The sequence below is a fragment of the Puntigrus tetrazona genome, chromosome 6 (genome assembly GCF_018831695.1).
Source record: "Puntigrus tetrazona isolate hp1 chromosome 6, ASM1883169v1, whole genome shotgun sequence".
NCBI lineage: Eukaryota > Metazoa > Chordata > Actinopteri > Cypriniformes > Cyprinidae > Puntigrus > Puntigrus tetrazona.
In genome coordinates this window covers 22,233,468-22,254,914 of record NC_056704.1, presented here as the reverse complement: position 1 = coordinate 22,254,914, position 21,447 = coordinate 22,233,468, and the positions used below count along the sequence as shown (strand labels likewise).

General features: G+C 35.3%; 1 protein-coding gene across 1 annotated transcript in view; it reads left to right on the top strand.

Annotated features, from left to right (window-relative positions):
* cntn3b (contactin 3b) overlaps window positions 1-21,038 on the top strand; it is a 61,430-nt gene extending 40,392 nt beyond the window's left edge. Inside the window, exons 13-23 of the mRNA XM_043242691.1 lie at window positions 1-41; window positions 3,519-3,636; window positions 4,328-4,486; window positions 6,602-6,751; window positions 7,083-7,153; window positions 8,434-8,668; window positions 10,828-10,937; window positions 13,163-13,349; window positions 14,488-14,600; window positions 15,381-15,546; window positions 16,422-21,038. The exon at window positions 1-41 is cut by the window's left edge and continues 135 nt beyond it. Of these exons, the coding sequence (XP_043098626.1) occupies window positions 1-41; window positions 3,519-3,636; window positions 4,328-4,486; window positions 6,602-6,751; window positions 7,083-7,153; window positions 8,434-8,668; window positions 10,828-10,937; window positions 13,163-13,349; window positions 14,488-14,600; window positions 15,381-15,546; window positions 16,422-16,516 (1,445 nt within the window). The 3' untranslated portion in view covers window positions 16,517-21,038. The remainder of the gene's footprint in view (window positions 42-3,518; window positions 3,637-4,327; window positions 4,487-6,601; window positions 6,752-7,082; window positions 7,154-8,433; window positions 8,669-10,827; window positions 10,938-13,162; window positions 13,350-14,487; window positions 14,601-15,380; window positions 15,547-16,421) is intronic.
* Window positions 21,039-21,447: the final 409 nt, after the last annotated feature.

Sequence of the window (21,447 nt, the reverse complement as noted above, 5' to 3'; positions counted from 1 at the left end):
ATTTCCATCAGGACGCCGACCACTTTGAGCGAGTAGGAGGGGTGAGTATTGTGGTTTTAGGGCTGTATTGCAACCTCAGCACCCTCATCCCACACCACCACCTCCAGGCATGAAAAATTTATAGAGAATATATCTCGGAAAACAGGATTCTCCTTGCTGTTTTAAAAATAGGGTTTGATGTAATGTGTAAGCATAATCTAACGCTCACAAATCATTTATGAAAACCGCAAATCTCTGCAGTCTGTTTATTTAGCAAATAAATGAATGACTAAAATACAATACGAAATATAATAATTGCTTTCATGATAAACAAATGAATGCTCCAGAAATGTAGAATATGGTCATTTTAATAAATATCAAGAAATCTGGCATGAGAATTATGTACAATAAAAATTCAGGTTATAAATGTAAAGATTAGGTAGAGCATTTATTTTATGTAAGTAGGAGTTTCAGATGAATTAGTTTTGGTTATTTGTGCTCATCATTTAAATCAATCCAAAGAACCCTGCATGTAATAGAGACCGTCTTATTGAATAGATCTCAAACGTAAGCACTTGAAGTACTGTAACTGGGTTTTAATCTAATCATTGCATTGGACAGGAACAAGCCATTGGGACTTTGAATGATCTCCCCCAAAGATACTTGCCTCCCATTATGTGTGTAGTTTGAAATTGGATTCTTGGGATAAATTTTGCCATCTTGTTCTGGGTCATTCCATCGTTGACCTACATTGAATGCGAATCATTCAACATGTATACCAAACAGCTGCGCTCTACAGAGTGAACCAGGGAAACAGGCCAGATCAATTAAGAGCCTTGTTCCCATTTTACCCTTCCAGTTTCACAGGACATTTTACATCTCAGGGGAGACAATTCCTTATTGCCACAGGACTCCAATGAATTGAAATGTTGCCTTGAGGAACGCTTTGTGCTGTGTCGCATTCCATTTAGCTGTTTTGGTTTAGATTTTCTTTTGGTTGGCTGGGGGTTTGAGCAGAATAATAAACAGCTGTTGATAATTTTCTTTCCAGTATTTGTAAACCCGAACACTGGCTAAGGTTCTTTTTGAAAAGCACAGGACTAGACGTAACTTTTTGAATGTAATACAGCAGAAAATGTTCGTTAAATTATATTATAATGTGTATTTAGCTAAGAAAAAAAAACGTTAAATTTATCATAAAAAAATTATAAAAATTTAAATAAATAAATATTAATATTTTTATTAGAAGAAAAGACTAATAAAGTGGGTTTTTTTTGTTTGCTTTTTTTGTTTTGTTGTTTTTTTTGTTCTCACTGCTTTTGCCCAAATCCATTATTTTGATTCAGGCACATTAAACATACAGCCAAGTTTAGCCTTTTACCATCATGTAGCAGTGGCTGCATTAAGTTAATACATGGGGCTTCTCTCAAGGGCAATTACAAATGACATTGACATATGCAGATGTGGGTTATAATGAGATATGGTTTTCACGGATTCACACTTCCTCTGCACCCAAAGATTATGCCTTCCCTCTCAACAATCTCTGATGAGTGCATTACCATAATTAAACATCACCTGCTCTGCAGTCCTCTCATGCGATCCTGAAATTTTGGAATCTATCCATTGAATGGGCACTCTTTTTGATATTGATTGAATTTAAGGCATTTTTTCATAGGAGTTGAACTTGATGGAGAGGAAACCACAGTCAAACATAAGTGCTGGTCTTTTTTTTGAGAGCTAAGAGTGCATCAGATACTTACATGTACTATTACAGTAGAGTAGTGCTCTGTGGTTTGGGGCTGGTAGACCACTAGAGACTCCAATGAGATATATACAGGATTCAGGCTTGTATTAACTTCTGGACATTCTTTATTTAAAAGCCAGGGAGAAACAGTGAGATAAACTGTGGCAGCAAACCTTTTAAAAATGTACATTTACAATACTTTAATAGCAAAAGTTGTATAAATAACTGCTATTTTATTTTATCATTTATTTTTAGAAATTGATAAGTTAAAATAAGATTGTCGAATAATCAGAACCACAGAACATCACGTTTTCCGTTTAAGTAAATGTATTTTGCGCACATTGTGCTGTCTTATACTTAGCAGTGTCTTTGTTTAGAATATGAAAAGATCATGTTTTTGAAATCTGTACTAGAAATGCAGATTCATTGATTTTAATGTGCTGTATGTATATGTGGAACAATATTAACTCTCACTCTGCTTGTGCTTTGCTCATTTACCTGGTCCTGGCTTATGTAATTGTGGGATAATTAGTATCGTCTTGCCAATTAGCCACAGTGTGTGTGTTTTACTGAGCTCCTGTGTGGCTGAGAGAGCTGGATCTGAGTGAATCCCGGAGGCTAGTCACTGAGACTGTTTATTTGGGTCCACACGTATTTCATAGCAGAGCAGCCATTTTAAAGAGAGGGATGAATGTCTAAGTTTGCCGAAATCTGCAGCCAGTATGAGAGGGAACATTAGCACACCTGCCTCAGCTGTGTTTTTTGGTGATAATCACATCATAACACATACTAGACAGATTGCCGTTAAAAACAGGCCCTTTGTTACTTAAGCTACAGCTACAGCAGATATTTTATTTATTTTGATAAATATGTTTATCCATCTTTGCTAAAAGGTTCTGTTCTCGATTTGTGTGTGTGTGTGTGTGTGTGTGTGTGTCATTTTTAATAGATTTTAATGTTTTGTTTTTTATTTATTATTGTTATTTTAATACATGTTCAACTAAACCAAAATGAAAACTAGCTGAAATAAAAAATAAGTACTTCTGTAACATTAATTTTCTTTAATCGTTTTTTATTTAGTTTTAATTAACTGTAATAACCCTGGAGTAAACTGTACACTATGAAAGAAAACCCATCACAAGCAGCTTTTAAATATAAACATATATGGTAGGTGCTCAGTGTAATTCACACCATAACATTAAAATGAACATACAACCCTAATAAACATAACTGATAAGAAAAAACTAAGAAGAAACAGTTATTTTAATGAAAAAACATCAAATGTTCAAACAAAATTTGAAATGTAATACATTTCAAATTGTGGGAATGTTAGTTTACGTTTTTTGTTTTTCTTTTTAATATACATTTTTATTTCATGTTTGACTATTACATGTCTGACTTTATTTCTTGTTAAAATAATTTAAGTAATTAAATTCCACCACTATAAATTATTACACAGAAAGGTGCATAAAAAAAATTGCATGGCCTTTTAAGTGTGAACTGAATAAAAAATCAGAATCAGCCTTTGAATTCTGTTTGGTTTTGTAGTACCTGTACTCTCATTTTTGAAATAGTGCCAGAATTTCATGGCACCAGCCAAAAAATGCTGAGCATGCCTCGAGGTTATGTTTTGATTCATGAAAGATGTTATGAATGATAATGCATCACGCTTTCAGAAACTACTGTTTATCAGTAAAGAGTGTATTTGGAGCCTTGTGCTGTAACAACGGAAATTATTATTAATAGTAATATTATAAAATTTGTAATTTAATTTTCATTTTCACTTTTCTTACAGAGCTTTTCTGGTGACCTTATGATTAGAAACATCCAGCTTAATCACGGCGGGAAGTATGTTTGTCTCGTGGACACAGACGTCGAGAGTTTGTCTGCTGACGCGATATTGGTTGTTAAAGGTAGGAACAAATTGTCTTCGACTTAAATGTCCACATGCACAACATTTGCCTCCTCCATCCATTGTTATATATACACACACAACCGTCTTCACCAGGGTGAAGTGCTTCCTGCGAGGTGTGTATTTCAATGAAAGGGCACTGCTAATGTAGCAAGAGTTCAGAGAGTGCTAAATGTGTCACTTGGGATGTTTTATGGGGCCTCGTCTTCGCTGCTGTTTTTGTGAGTCACATTGGTATTCATGGCCATTACGCATCACGGTTCTGTCCCAGGTGTTTGGAGAGGAGCTGTTTATCATAGAGGATGTCTTTAATTGGCTCATTTACACATCGACTAAGCAGCACGACGGCCCCCAGAATGCAGTGCAAATGAAGAGAAAACATTTAAATGGCAGAGAGTTATTTGGAGCAGAAATGTGAATCATTTAGTTGCGCATATACAAGTGTACACCATACACACACACCTTGTTGCCCTTGCTAAAACTCACGCAAGCATGCCTAAGCCCAAACCGCTCGCCATGTCTAACACCTTAGAACACACTAAACAAATAGTTGTCTTCTTGTCAGAGTGAGACAGTTTCTAAGTCATCAATATGCACAATGCATGGGCCCAGTTTAACGTTTGAGCAGGTGCGGAGTATAATCAAACACTCCTAATTAATTCAATTCCATATGGGCTGTGTGATCGAGTCAGGTCCCCCCAGCCCCCCAGACTTGGTTGTGGTGGAGGAGGTCACAGACAGCACTGCCCAGCTGTCCTGGAGCCCAGGCCAGGACAATGGAAGTCCCATTACTGGATATGTCATCCAGGCCAGGACTCCTTTTACTGTCGGCTGGCAAGCTGTCGACACAGGTACATCATCACCCATCACAGACATATGCTATTGCATGTCAGCCCATGGAAGGAAATATATATATATATATATATATATATATATATATATATATATATATATATATAAAAATTACATCCATTTTATATTTAATTTTTACTAGTTTTGTTATTGATAGATTTTATTTTAATTACTATATAATATTTTTTGTAGTTAATATATAAATAACTACATGGATGGATGGGTGGATGAATGGATAGACAGGCAGACAGAAAAAGTAAACAGTTGTGATATTTAATATTTTTGTGGAAACCAAATGTTAAATGTTTGAACACTTTGTCTATTATAATTTTTGTTAGCATTTTTATTTATTTAGTTTTTGTTAATTTTCTAATTATTTAAAAGTTTGCTATTTTTGTTTATATTTAGTTTTATGTCATCTTTTTTTAATATAGAGAAAGAGAGAGATAGAGAGATCTGAATTAAAATGGTATTATTGCTTTTTATGTGCTTTTATCATTTTTATTGGTTTATAATTTTATTAGTTATAATTTTTTATTAGTTTTAATTGTTTATTAGTTTTATGTAGATTTTAATTACTATACAGGTGCATCTCAGTAAATTAGAATGTTGGGGAAAAGTTAATTTATTTCAGTAATTCAACTCAAATAGTGAAACTCTTCTTTTAATTGTGATGATTTTGGCTCACATTTAACAAAAACCCACTATCTCAACAAATTAGAATACTTCATAAGACCAACAAAAAATTGTATTAGTGAATTGTTGGCCTTCTGGAAAATATGTTCATTTACTGTACATGTACTCAATACTTAGTGATGGCTCTTTTGCTTTAATTACTGCCTCAGTATGGCATGGCATGGAGGTGATCAGTTTATGGGATTGCTGAGGTGGTACTGAAGCCCAGGTTTCTTTGACTGTGGCCTTCAGCTAATCAGCATTTTTTGTTTTTTTTGTTTCTCATTTTCCACTTGACAATACCTCATAGATTCTTTATGGGGTTCAGGTCTGGTGGGTTTGCCAGCCAGTCAAGCACACCAACACCATGGTCATTTAACCAACTTTTGGTGTGGGCAGGTGCCAAATCCAAAATGCTCCAAAATATCTTGGTAAACAGGTGCAGTGGCTTTGTTTTTCAAAAAGGACAATGGACCAACACCAGCGGATAACTTTGCACCCCAAATCATCACAGACTGTGGAAACTTAACTCTGGACTTCAAACACCTTGGACTATGGGCTTCTCCACCATTCCTTCAGACTCTAGGACCTCGGTTTCCAAATAAAATGCAAAACTTCCTCTCATCTGAAAAGAGGACTTTAGACCACTGGACAACAGTCCAGTTCTTCTTCTTCTTCTTAGGCCAAGTAAGACGCCTCTGACTTTGTATGTGGTACAGGAGTGACTTTAACAAGAAGGATATGACCACTGTAGCCACATTTCTTGACACGTCTGTGTGTGGTGGCTCTCGATGCCTTGAGCCCAGACTCAGTCCATTCCTTGTGATGTTCACTCAAATTCTTGAAATCCTCATAAGGCTGCAATCTCCTTGGTTGGTTGTGCATCTTTTTCTTCCACACTTTTTCCAACCACTCAACTTTCTGTTAACATACTTGGATACAGCACTGTGAACAGCCAGCTTCTTTGACAATGATTGCTTGGGAAGGGTGTCAGTGATTGTCTTCTGGACAACTGTCAAATCAGCAGTCCTTCCCATGATTGTACATCCTAGTGAACCAAACTGAGAGACCATTTTGAAGGCTCAGGAAACCTTTGCAGGTGTTTTGAATTGATTAGCTGATTGGCATGTCACCACATTCTAATTTGTTGAGGGGTTTTGTTAAATGTGAGCCAAAATCATCACAATTAAAAGAAACAAAGACTTAAACTACTTCAGTCTGTGTGCATTGAATTTATTTAATATATAAGTTTCACAATTTGAGTTGAATTACTGAAATAAATTAGCATTTACATATATTTAGATATAATATTTTATTTATTTTATATTATTGTCATTATTTTAAATTAAGATTATTTATGAATTATTTTAAGAATTTAGGGCTTTAACTATTTTGTTTCACTTAGTTGCTATTGTGTTTTACTGTTCTTCTTTCCTCAGTTCCTGAGGTGATCAATGGGAACACTCTGACTGCAACTGTGGTGGGTTTGAACGCTTGGGTGGAATATGAGTTCAGAGTCCTGGCCAGTAACAGTGTCGGGATGGGAGAACCCAGTCCCCCATCTACCAAGATCAGAACAGAAGATGCTAGTGAGTATGCTAGTGCGAGGCTTATTTCAGACAGGCATCGAAATTGAAAGCACTGGAGCAGACCATACATCCTCAATTCTCCCGTCATCTGTCACATCCATCACTTTTACTCCACATGGAACACTCAAACCTATTCCAAAAACGCATTCTTTTATTCACAAATTTCTGAGAGATGGTTTAAAGAAGGCAGAAACTCTGTGAAAGGCATAGTTAAGAGTCTTTTTGTGATGAAAATTTAAATATACTTTCGATGCTCAAACATACAATGAAAAATCCCAATCAGAGCTCTGCCGGCAGCGTTTTAATCTCTTCTTTGGGTTTTTGCCCGCAGTGCCTGACACGGCTCCCACTGATGTCGGAGGCGGAGGAGGTACCAAATCGGAATTAGTGATAACATGGGAGGTAAGTCATTTGTCAGATTTTACTGCTCCCTCGGCCAGCCTGGGCTAAATTCCGGTGCTTAATTGTGTAGAATGAAATGTAGCCATTTTATGATCGTTGCCCGCACAGAGACCCCTTCCCCTGGCCTCCCGACTCCAGGCTTTACTACTTCTCCTCCAAATTGCAGTTAACTCAGGGCCAGAGAGTTTCTTTGAAGTGTATTTCCTTCACAAATAGGCTTCTTTCTGTTCAGACACATCATGGAGGAAATAAGGGTTTAGCAAGGGAAAGTCTAATATTCATGAGAAATTTATTTCATTTGAAAAGCTTTCATTTGAACTTCCAAAGCCTTCTATGAACTGTATTATTGATTTAGTCTATTTTAAGTAACCTAAATACTAAAACATGTTGGGGAGCCATTTTTTCCTAATATTCTGTAACTATTGGCACAACAGCAACTTTAGTAATAAGCAGAGTAATACAAACACTTTTGGAAAAACAGTTTTCAAATTATTATATGGGTAGCTGGTGTATTAATGTGTCCTTTGGTGTGACAGGAAAAACGCTCTAACCTTTAAGTTTTTTTTCTACATTTTTGCTATGTCACACCATAGGAGTATTGTAAAACCGTTTACTGTTTTTTTGGTTTGTTTGTGTTTTAGTGGGGGGAAGAAAGGAGAAATACATTTAAGCATTGAACAGTAAAACATTTGTCATGTTACAAAATGGTTTGATTTAAAACAAATGCTGTTCTTTTTAACATTCAATTCACCAAATAATAAAAAAAAATTCTAAGTATTTTAACTGTTTTCAGAATTGATAATATTGCATGTTAAGAATTTATTTAAAATGCATGAAGAATCATGTAATAATTTTAAAATATATTAAACTAGAATTTTTAAATCACAATTATAGTTTACAGTATTACAGTTTTTTTTTTATTGTATTTTCATCAAATAAATGCAGCATAAATATATATATATATATATATATATATATATATATATATATATATATATATATATATATATATATATATATATATATATATCTTACAGACCTCAAACTTGGTGGTCTTGTATGTTTGAGAGGGATAATCTTTTTCCACCATATTTTTATCATTTCACTTTCAAATGCTCCTAATATGAAGTCATGAAACAGCATGCATTATAATTAAAGTGACTTACAAAAGAAAGTGCTCTTTAAGCTAAGTGCTAATGAAGCCCTGTTTCATGTGGGTCAGTTGGTGTGTTGACCTCAATTTGTTTTAATATCACTATAGTTTTGTGTTCCACTCTAAGCCTGTTCCAGAGGAGTTGCAAAACGGAGAGGGCTTTGGTTATATCATCGCTTTCCGGCCGGTGGGAATGGTCACTTGGACCCGAGCCGTGATCTCTGCACCCAGCGTCACTCGCTACGTTTTCCGCAATGACACCATCCCACCTTTCTCGCCATTCAACGTCAAAGTGGGAGCGTTCAACAACCGCGGAGAAGGACCTTTCAGCAGTATTGCAACAGTGTTCTCTGCAGAGGAAGGTAGAGTGCATTTGCGTATATCAACACTCACAATAGCAAACATAATAACCAGATTATTAGAGATTTGGGTTTCGCTTTATATTGTGGCCCTAATACCTGTGTACTTACATAGTAACTAGATGTGTATGCAGTATGTAATAACAATGTAAGTACACACTGGTACACACTTTATATTAGGTGGCCTTGACTAATATGTACTAAGATCAAAAAATAAGTACAATGTACTTATTGGGATCATATTGTACTGCAAAATACTTTTGCTGCTCTTGACATGGGACGTGGGTAAGGTTAGGGACAGGTTTGGTGGTATGGGTTGGTTTAAGGGTGGGTTAAGGTCTAAGCGATGGGTCGACAGTTTAACTATAAATACAATTACAGAAATTTATTGCAGATGTAATTACATATAGGTATTGTTAATAAACATAAATATATTGTAACAATTACAAAAACAATTTGGAGGGTTGTTACATTTGTGTAATTACACAAACATTACAGTTCTAGATACTATGTACCAATTTGTACTTACACTTTAGTTACATACTATGTACACGTTACTTTGTAAGTACATAGATATTAGGGCTATTTAATATAAAGTGAGCCCGATATTTGTAATAATATTGAAGTTTAGGCTGATAAAAACAACTGCTAATTACTTATTACTTATTTTAAGAGTAATATATATTACATTTAGTCATTTAGCAAACACTTCTATCTTAAGCGACTTACAAATAGAGACAACAGGAGCATTCAAAACCAACAAAAAGCAATAATATATATTCTATGACACGTATTGGTTAGTTTAACATGTGGCAAGTTTTTTTTAGGGAACATCAAGTAGATAGAATAGAGAAACAAATCTAAAATGCTAGTGTTTCAGGATCCTTTTTTATATAATGTAATGGTCAATAATATATTTAAACAAAATATTATAATTATTATTTTGCATTCCTCTTTTAAGGACAGTATGCTCCAATTATAGAATATACTTAAGACTAGTCATTGAAATATTTACAAAAAGCAGTACGCTACAAAAGGTAGTACTTTACAGTGATTTTACCATGAAAAAATTATTAGGTATAATATTTAATTTAAATAGTGTAACTGATGTGGCTATGATGTAATATTATATGATATTCTGGTTTCTAATATAAATCATATACACTGCTATACAAAGGATTTTTTTTTGTTTTATAAAACTTACACGTACTAATGCTGCATTTATTTGCTTATATTGTGATGTAATGTTACAATTTAATATATTTTATATTGTAATTTATTAATGTGATGGAAAAGCTGAATTTTCAGCATCATTACTTAATTTTGCAGATTCTTATTCTACTATTCTGCTATGCTGGGTTATTTCAATAAGTGTTGGTAAAAATCAAAAAATACATTTTGTGTAATGAATAGAAAAAAAACGGAATTTTGACTCACTAATCGAATGTATGAATATCTTTTTAAAAATTTTTGAATGCTACTTTATGCAAACCTGTGCCTTTTTTTTACTCCCTTACTTGTTATCATCCACTAAACCGAAACTTTCAGCAAAAATAATACATATTTGCTTCAGAAAATAAGCAAAATAGTACAATTAGTTCATATCACTAATCCTACATATAGGCCTAATAGTCTGAGGCCTGATGTTATCTGCTTTCAATTTTGGCCTAATCATCCGGAAATACCAATATAGGCCAGTGAGCGATACGTCGCTTGGGCCCGTGGAGCTAAAACATTAGAAACACACAAACACAGTCAGACTCAGCAGTAGTCCCTTCACGTTCTCAAACACTGTCTCCGTTCCCTCCCTTCACACATACAGGTGTGACCTTGAATGAGAATGATGGAATAAGTTGATTGAGACAGCTTACGCCCCTCCCCCCTCGTTCAAGCTGCGAATGACAGCCTTATATTAGTTATTGCGGCTATAGGTTACAACAAATCCTGCTAGACACTTACAGGCCTATTCATGTGCTAGAGTGTTAATTGAATTTTCCCAGCAGATTGTCTCCTTCTCTGTCAGTCACAGTTCCCATTAAAATGAAGTAGGGCCTCTCTCAGGTGAGACCGGGGCTTCATTCTCTGACTTAATCCAATTTTACTTCGATGGCTGTGTAAAGCTTTTTGAATAAGAGCCTCAACGTCTCCCCTTTTCTCCGCAGTGCCGAGCGTAGCGCCGGAGAAAGTCGCAGCAAAAAGTCTGTCGGCGGCCGACATAGAAGTTACCTGGGAGCCGATCTCGTCGACCCCTGAAAGAGTTCTCGGATATGAGGTTTGATTCAAATTGTCTTCCGGTTGGCCACATTACATGTGATGTTTTCCTTGTAATAATGCGATCCGGATCTCAAGCGATTATTAAAAGTAGTTTCTCACCTCTCCCATGCCACCTCAAACATGGAGAATGTCAGTGTTTAGACAGCGCCGCTGCTTTGTTAAATGTCTGCGGCTCTTAGAAGCTGGATGAAAGCTCTCCACTGGCCTTTCAAGAATGCAAAGAGAGTCTCGCTTTCTCACAAGCCACTCTCTCCATCTCTGTCACCCCTGCCCTGCGGCACAAAACCGCCACGTTGCCATGGTAGCGGCCATATTGTCTGGAAAGAATAGAACTATCATGTCACTGGATTCTAGATGAGGGGAAAACTTTTTAGGTTTTATTTTTGTCTCGTCTTTGGTTAGCGAGGACTGAAAGACCAAATCAAAGCAGCATGGATCAAGGAACTGAGCTGTATGCGTATATATACCATTTATTTGTGCTCTTGGTCCTTTGAAGCACCTGCAGCATTTGAAATGAAAAATTCTTTTTTAAACTATCACTTTTGCACAAAACCAATCTGTAAGGTCCATATATCTGAGACTGCTAATGCAGATGCATCAACTTTGGGTCTTTTCTGATGTATTGCCACTTTTTAAAATCGATTATATTATAATGTATAATAATTTGGACATCTTGTTGTTCGGTGGAAGCAAGGACGTCTGTTTTCTTTTTAGTTTATGGCTTGGAATTTGCATTGCATTTGTCACACCTACAAGAAGCTGAATTGGAATTAAATTCAGAATAACAGGAAGAATTTATTTACTTGCATAGTTTAATATAGAATGAGATATACTGTTCAAATGATATACTATTGTTTGAAGGTTTGGGGTCAGTAAGGTTTTAGTTATTTATCCATTTAAGCAATTAATATATTTATCTAGCACGGATGCTTTACATTATTATAAAACAAATTGTATTTCAAATAAATGCTGTTGTTTTGAACGTTTTATTCATCAAAGAATTCTGAATAAAATGGCAATGACTGCTAAAGCATTCAGTGTTGCAATTACAGAAAAATTTGAAATATAATATAATATAAAAATATAATATAAACCATTAAAAATTTTCTTTCACATTACTTTTTTACTGCGTTTTTGATGAAGTACATGCAACCTAGGTGAGTCTAGACTATTTTTCAAAAGGTAGTAAAAATCTTAATCAAACCCAAAGTTTTAAATGGTAGTGTAAACAAAAATTCCTAAAGGTGGCATTCAGAAATCTCTCTAAAAGCACCAATACAATAGACAAAATATATGACCACCTTTCAATGTGTTCATTTTAGTTCTACTTTCTTTCATTCTCTTTTGAATTAAAATTCTGCATCCTGTTTCTGCCTCAATTTAACATTAAGTACTGCGTTGGAATGAATAACTGGATTCTCAGTTCAAGACTGAATGATGCTGAATGATACAAGTCTGAAAAGAGCATCAGGTAGAAAAGAAATAATTCAGAAATATGCCTCCCTTGGGCAGATCTTATTAATATCTCATTTTGAAATCAGCTTAAATCTTCCTATGCTTAATGCCTCAATACTGATATTACATATGTCCCCGGGTTAATAATTGATTATTTCATTTCCGCTGCCTAATTGTTTCTCACCTAGCATGCAGCTAAATGTTAATTGAAATTTCACATCCCCGAGAGAATTTACATACCATTTCAAAAGAATATCATATTTTGAGCAGCCAGAGATATGTTCTCAAGCTTGTAATTTGCAGAAAAGACACAAATGATCAGCTAAATGAAGTGAATAATATAAATGAAGTCATATGCATTGGATCAAATATCTGAACCGATCATTTTGTTGTTGATTGCTGTGAAATCAAATCATGTTGAAAGACTCATTAGAAATCTCAAATGTAATAACTTTCATAGAATGTAATAAACTCCCTGCGAATCATATCTCACCTTCTTTGGCAGCAGATAAAAATTCTTGGCATTTACTTGGTATATTTTCCTAATATTTAACCCAATTAACTTATTTCGATTTGCAACCATTTAAGTTAAATGAACGTGCCAAGAAATTGTTATTTTCATAGTAGCACTTCTTTTGAGGAAAAAAAATCTGCATATTTAGGGTCACAAAGGTTTGTGAGAGTGATTGTAATTGTTCTGGCAGAGAGCTGTTTACAACTAAAGTCAAGGATATATAAAATGCCCTTGTTTTGTGTCCTGGCGAACAGGTGGTGTACTGGGAAGATGACACAAAGCCGGATACAGTGGGTAAAGTGCGGATCACTGGAAACTACACAGCAGTGAATGTCAGCGGCCTGCAGGGAAACACTCAATATTATCTAGCGGTGTGTGCCTTCAATACCGCAGGAACTGGCCCCCAGTCTTTACCTGTCAACGTTACCACCAAAAAACCACGTAAGCACAGTCCATTTCAAACCATTTTCAGAAAACATTCTGTGATTGTGTGTTGCTGACACATTATTCATCATCATTTACTCATCCATAGTAGGTTAATGGATCTTTTTTTAATCTTACGTTTACCTTATTGGTCACATTTTTTTATTAGGTGGCCTTAGCTACTATGTACTTACACCAAAAGATAAGTAGAATGTATTTATTGTGTTCATATTGTATTGCAAATCACTTTTGCTACTATCGAGGTGGGATAGGGGTAAGGTTAGGGACAGGTTTGGTGGTATGGGTAGGTTTAAGGGTGGGTTAAGGTGCATAGGATGGGTCAGTAGTGTAATTACAGATGTAATTACATACAGGCATTTATAAAATATAAAAAAAAACGTGTATTTACAGAATAAGTGTATTGTACCAAATGATTAATTTAAATGTAAGTGCATAGTAGTTAAGAACACCTAATATAAAGTGGTACTCCTTTATTTTTTACTCTGCTGAATGTTATGGCAATCTATTTCTGCCTCAAGAGTTGTTTTTTTTTTTAAGGTAACATCAAATATTTCAAAGTTTTCAAAAATCTTTTTTGCTTGAGGCACCTGGTAGTACATAAAATTGTACATTCACGCTTTGTTTTTTGAGTTATGTCTGTGAAAGATTGAAAACCTATAACTTTTGGACAGATCACTAAGTCTACACGCATACTGTGAACCTGCTGTGACATGACTTGAAGGTGTTTTTCCAACTGAATAGTTTTCAACCATCTATTTTTGCACTAGTCTATTACAGTCAAGACATGTTTATTTATAAAGCATATAAAGCAGTAGAAATTGACCCAAAGTGCTCAACAACTCTCACTAAACAGATGAATAAAATCAGGAATAATAAAAAAACAACAACGCACAATACCAAACTGTGGAAACTAATTATATCTAATTAGAATGAATCACACTTTCCAAGTCAGTATGTGATGGAAATGGTTTTGAATTAGCAACAGATTTAAGCTGAAAGAAACGTCCCCTGCTGACAGTACTAATCTACTTGTCATACATTTTGGTGTTATCGAACGCAGTTGCACAATTGATTGCACATTGTGAACTTTTTCTTTCTTTTTCTGCCCATTTCTTTTACACACAACACACCACAGCACCTGGACAGCCTCCTCAGAACGTAGAGTGGAATCTGATTGGCTCCCAGCTCGTGCTGCAGTGGGATCCCGTCATCGCTCTCGAAACTGAATCTGAGGTCACGGGATACATAGTGAGTGACATTATCTCTCTGCACCCAGAAAATGCAATGGGAACTTTTATAAGTTAATCTATAAGGTAATCTATTGTTTTCCTTTTAGCAGTCAGGCATTCACAATCTTACATTGTGAGCCGAACAATAACGGCAGGAGCTGCAATGCATATTTGCATCTGATACTATTGATGTACATAATAAGGGTTGTCGGGTGCAGTAATTTAGCTGCAAAGATACGCCAGTTACGTGGCTGAAAAAACATTCATTTGTGTGTTTTTATAGATAAGAGCACAGCATATGCTATTTCATGTCTCGTTCCACCTCTCTTAATTACACATGCATGCAATTAACAGCTCTCACAGTGCTAATTTCCCCACAAGGGAAAACAGTCATGAAGCTCAGGGGAAAAGCACTAGCCATTAGCATCAGTAAACATTATCTAGAAAAACAGGCCATCACCTGTGTTTAACTCCTTTCATGGTTATATATATATATATTTTTTTTCGTTACATCACTGTTGTTACTTATACTTAGAGACTAGCTCTAAATATTAAACAATTATAGACATGAACGATGCCTTAAACCAGTCTCATATGTATAATGTATTACCACCAATATAATATAATATACAATATATTATTTTCATTTGGGGGCTTTTATTAGTGCAATTCCATTAATTGCAATGCATTTAAATGATGGACTTCTTTAAAAAATAAATAAATAAATAAAAGATTGACAGCCCTAGTGTTAATTATTCTGAATGAATATTTTGATTGATTTGGGTGCCGTCATCTGCAGGTGGTGTACAGAAGGCACCGGAATAACGACATGTACTCCATCATCACCAACAAAACCTCGGTTGAGTTGACCCTCAATCCGAACGACAACTACGTCATTCAGATCAAGACCCTCAGTGAAGGAGGCTTGGGGGAAGGAAGCGAGCCCATCCACATCCACCAACTCAGTAAGTCATTTCCTGTTGCCGTCTTTTATTTCGTCTTCCGCTGGCATTGATGAGCTCTTAATGGGGATTCAGTCAGTTTGGATGCCTAAATATTTAGCTCTGTTCGCTTCAGTCTTTCAGGGTGTCGCAGAATCCGACCTTTTAAGAAATGCACGCTCTTCTGCTATCTATCTCTGTCACAGCGCTGCCAGAGCTGCATATAAATTAGTGAGAATCACCCCCAATTCCTTCACTCCTTCAAATGGGAGGCAATCAAAAAGTGCTCGAATTCCCTTCCTCTTCGTGCAGAGATTTGCTTTCAGATTCTTTTCAGATTCTTTCCTCAGTAATGGTTTCCATGAATAGAGTACATTAGATTCAAAAGGTGATACGCGATATGTTAGATAAGCTATAACATGAGTATATCAAATGTTTCATTTTTAAAACTGAGCCATTGCATTTTTTAACAATATGATGAAATACACGTGTGCGTGTGTGTGTGTGTGTATAGTTACATAGGCTGTATATATATATATATATATATATATATATATATATATATATATATATATATATATATATATATCAAATTTTGTTAGAATGCATTTTATAAATATATTTTAAAGTTAGTTTGCCCTCCTATATGTATTTGTTGTATATTTAATATACAAAAAATAAATAAATATACACACACACACACACACACACACACACACACACAAACACAAACATCTTCAGACCATAGCATTGTGCATTGTGTAGCATTGCTACACTATCTACATTTTTAGGCAATTTCTCCTTGATTTAGGAATGAGCTGTCTGAGAATTGAAACCACAATGCTGTCTTTCTCTCCTTTGGGAGGTTTCTTAATAGGAGTGTTTGCATTTGCTTACAGGCATGGGTGCCCGTGGATCCAGAGCAGGACGGCTGTGCACACTTTCTCTCTCTCCGCTCCTCATTTGCGCTCTGTCGACACTCAGTGCCTCCTGATGTTCACCTCCCATGAGCACCATATCCAACCGCACCAAGAAAAACACACTTCCTGCTCTTTGCTCATAAAAGGCTTGATTCCCATCAAAATCTGACCAGATGGGATTCCCCAGCTCCGGCAACATGTATGAAAGAGCCGGATATTGAAATGTCATGGGAATGTTGGGGAATTCATCATTAGTAAACATGGCAGAGCCCTGCAAGAGAGTCATTAGGGGTTTTTTTTTAGGATGATCTAAAAGTACTGCAAAAAAAAAAAAATCTTATTGAGTATTTTTGGTTTCTTTTCCTGTAAAAAACCCCCAAACATCTACAATAAATTAACTTGAGAAAAAAACTGCATAAATATTATATTAAGACTTGTTTTCAGAGAGTATAGCTTGAGGTTTATTTACCTTATCCCATTGGTTATTTATTTATTTGTTACATTTCTAACAAAATCATTATGCTTAAAACAAGGAAAAATATTTTCCAACAAGTTAAGAAAAACAAACTCTGAAAACAAATCTTACTAAGTGGAAAATAAGACAAAAATACTGTTTAAGAAAAATATTTTTTTTGCATAAAATGTGACAGTTTCTTTGGCACCCTACACACAGGAAAAAAAACCCACAAACCGCTTTTGTTCTTTGTATAATACGCTTCTTTATGCAGTGTGCCAATATGTGCGTCATCTTTTCCTTGATCCTTGAGAACAATCAATGCCTTAAATTCATGTACGCACCAAAGTAGATGAAAATAGTTTTGCAGTTGAGGACAAGGGCTAAGAAACCAGTGCTGGTGGGAGTTGCTCTTATATATAATGTGGATTTTTTGGATCTCTTGGGGTTTCATTGCGCTAACTAAGTTCTGGGGTCTGGGTTAACAAAGCCGAGCATTGATTTGTGCTAATGGGAATCTTCCATTAGTTAAGAAAAGAGTGTCGCCATCCCGCCTCTATTACAGTGCCATCGACTGCAAAGGCTCCCTCTCAGTCTCTTTGATGGGTATTAGCATTTTGTTCGACGCTTCATGTCGGTTACATTATTGATGCGTTACGCATTAGACACTCTCCGCAATTAAGGCTTTAAGACTTTTCCTGCGAGTATTTGCTCTGTATATGCCATCTAGCTGAACCAGATTTAAGCGTTTGTGTTATCTGCAACCCGTATATACTGTAACGATCTACAACACGCCAAAATGGCACTGAATATGGTTTCTGCCACTTAAAAAAGTATGCTTTTGAAAAGCATTCATGAGCCTCACAGACTTCCATCTATGCTTATGTCCGTGAGTGTTAGTAAACTGGCATATATACTGCAAAACAAGCTGTCAAAAACTAAGTGACAAGATGTGGAACACTGCTGGAAGGGTATCAAATTTTTATAGCTCTAATGGCCTTGCAGATATGAAAAGAGTGAAAGCACTGCAAACAAGTGCAAGTCTGATGCGTAAAAAGTCCCCAGAGTTCCCTACCAGTCTGAAAAAATCTGAGTTATTCAAGGTGGTTTTCCATACTAATCCTGTTGTATTGTTCAATAGACATAGTAGGGTTAAACAGTATTTTATTTGTGTTTGCGATTGTTGTTTCTGTGGGTTAATTAAGCACCTGCATCCGCAACATTTGCCCACTGGTTATTTATCATATCTTGCATCAGTAACAAGTCTCCACAAGCTTTCATGCTTGGGATTGCCAGATGTCAAGAGTTTAAATCCCCCAATCAGACGTTTCCTTTTGAAAGGACACATTTTCTGCCCAGTGTAATACATGATCTCTCCAATCTGGCAGCCATGTGCATGTGCTCTCTGAAAACAGAGAAAAAAGGCACTGATAATCTAGGGAGAAAAAAAAAAGTTTTGCCATGTTCGCTGTGATTAAATCTGCAATCAAACATTTTTAGTGATGAACTGTAATGGATCCAAACATGAATCTCGGCAGTGGATGCTGAATGGTTGCATTTAAGCAACCTTTGTACCACAATGCAAATAATTTTTGTTGTTATTTTAATAGAAAAACATGAGCATAATATGGAATTTTTAACGCTAATATTAACAATTTAACATTTTATATTTTATTCCTGTTTTACCAGTATTTATAATGCAATATAAAAGTTAGTTTGTTTATATAAAATATAAAATTAATAAATCAGTAAAATAGATGAAGCAAATAAAACCCTCTATATGAGCCAATGTTTTCTTGTAAAAGTGCAAAAACCCCAATTAAATTTAAAACTTAAATAGTAATTCCTCGAAATATAAGTATAGTGATAACAACAGAGAAACTATTATTGCCATCACTTTTTCCTGGCTGATGAATAATAAAAACTGACAGCCATTTAGAATCCATCCTGTTTTTACATAGAGCAAGTATATGAAAGGGCAGAGCTTATAATAAACATAACAATATCGTGCATTGGTGTGAGTGCTAATATGGTTTTTGTTTACAGCTATCTTTGTAGTTATTGCTCTTGGCATGAATGGACCTTAATAATCTTGAGTATATATTTTGAGCAAAATATTCATGAATATCGGTTTACCCGTTATCGTCCAGCCTCATGATAATATTAGACTGCTAGTATATTGGCGACCGCATCTCACATTGATGCCCATCTAACACGGACTGAATTCTGAATTTCTCATTTGTACCCTCAATGAGACAAGAGGAGAGGCGCTTCGGGGGTGACCTTTTAACGCCGAGGTTCGCTGCCAAGGAATAGTGCCTTCACTGGACAATATGTTCCTGGCTCTGTCATGGCAGTATCAGGCTGTAGAGTCCATAATTTGCACTTGTTCTTCTCAACGTCAGAAGAAAGCACAAGGTAGTGAACCAAGGTGACATAGCCTTCCTGCAAAGTCTCCAGAACAGGTGCGGTAGACACAGCCCATGAAGACATGTTAAAAACGTTAGCGAAGGAGATAAAAAGAGAGGCTGCAGAGTCCCAATCAGGACAGCCTATCTGTTCTCCTTCAAGCTTTCATAAAGGTCTGGGAACCTTGATTAGGCTGCAGTGGCCCAGTCAATGGGATATCGATTTTTCTGCTCTATATTGCGGCTGTCACAATGCAGACTCTTGATTGACTGATGTCGGTGTTCCTGTCAGCCGTCTTGTGTGGAGTTTGCGCTTTGAGTGTCTGAGATGTCCTTGCCCTCCTCCCATTCAGACAGTTTGAGTTTTAGCAGAAAACACGGAAGTATCGCAAAAAAAGAATAAGTTACATTTGGCTATTCCCACATCTGTGTCAATGCAGGCAAAAACACAGAAATATTTCAGAATGTCGCTGTACGTGTTCGAAGGTCTGGGGTTGGTCCATTATTTTGTTTATTTAGTTTTTCTCTTTAAAAAGAAGTCTCTTATATTCGCCCAGTATGCATTTATTTGATCAAAAAGTAAAAGCTGTAATATTTTGACATTTTGAACTGTTTTCTATGTTAAATATAAAACGAAATTTATTTCTGTGATGCAAAGCTGAATTTCCGACAAAATGACGTCATTTTTCCTTCAGAAACCATCCTAATATGCTGATTCATTGATGAAAATACATTTTTAATGAATGCAAAGTTCAATAGAACAGCATTTGTTCGAAACAGAAATCGTTTGTGCCATTATAAATGCTTTTGATCAATTTAATGCATTCTTGCTGAATACAAAAGAAAAATAGTAAATTCCATCAAATCCTTATGTTACATCACAGAAGTGGGTTACAAACACGACTTTAAAGCGTAGAAGAGTGAAGAGTTTTAAGTTTATTTTATGGTGATCTTTATAGTTCTATAGTTCAGTTTGTCTCTTTGAAATTACAAATTATTTATAGCTCATTATCTATTATTTTCAGACATTGTTATTTTTCAGTGTAGAAAAATGAAAATAGACATTTGATATGTAATATATCTATTTCATATTACAGTAATTACAAAGTTAGCGCTGCTTATCACACCCCTTGTCACTAATAATATGTTCGTTTTTCCATGCGCTGTTTTTTCATTTGTTCTAATGTGCCCCGACCCTCAGTTACAGTATCTGCGTAATGATGCATATAAACACTGAAACAATAATTGTTGTTTAATAGCAATGATTTCTTTGGTACTCTTAAAATTGTGAAGTTTAATCTGCCTAATTTTGTGTACACCGTATAATCAGTGAGTTTCATTTCTACACATTATGGTTTCCCTTTGGCAAAACTTTGATATGATATGAAAATCTGAGCTGTTAATGACAGATCTTATCGCTACAATCCAATTATGTTTAGTAATCTGAAATGAAAAACGCTGATACCTTGGCCAGATGTAAATAGTGGCTATATATTTTTAGAGTCGGCCAGCATTGATAACCTGACATTTTCTACTGCATACAGCCCTGAGAATTTAATACCGATGTATTAATGAATAATCTCTGTGAGATGACTTAGAAATAACATGACATTTTCATATTGAAAAGTAACTGTTTTGTCTTGTATACTAAAACTGTGCATGTGGAAAAATGTTTGGTGCATATGTGTTGAATTTTATAATCCTGTTAAAAACTTAATAAAAATGTCAAAAGGCTGGTTGGCTGCTGTATTTCATTGGGGGCTTTAAATGAATAGAATTACATTACAGAGTAGGAAAATGCTACTTGCTATGTCGAATTTTGCAATCAGAACAGTATTAAAAATAATAAGGATCTCAGAAAACAAAACAGTAACTACAGGCAACATTTGATGCAATACTACATTCTTTTGTAAAAAAAAATAAAACTATTTCAAATTAACCCTCATTATGTGTTGAGCTGAAGAGGTTTTGCTTTTCCACTGGACTACAGTACAACTTGCTTACACAGTGTATAACTATTTACCATAATAATAATAATAATAATAATAACAACAACACTGATGATTATTTATATTTATGTAAAATAGAAGGTGTATTATATATTTAAACAAAAAATTTTTTTTTTTGGAATTTATTTATTTTT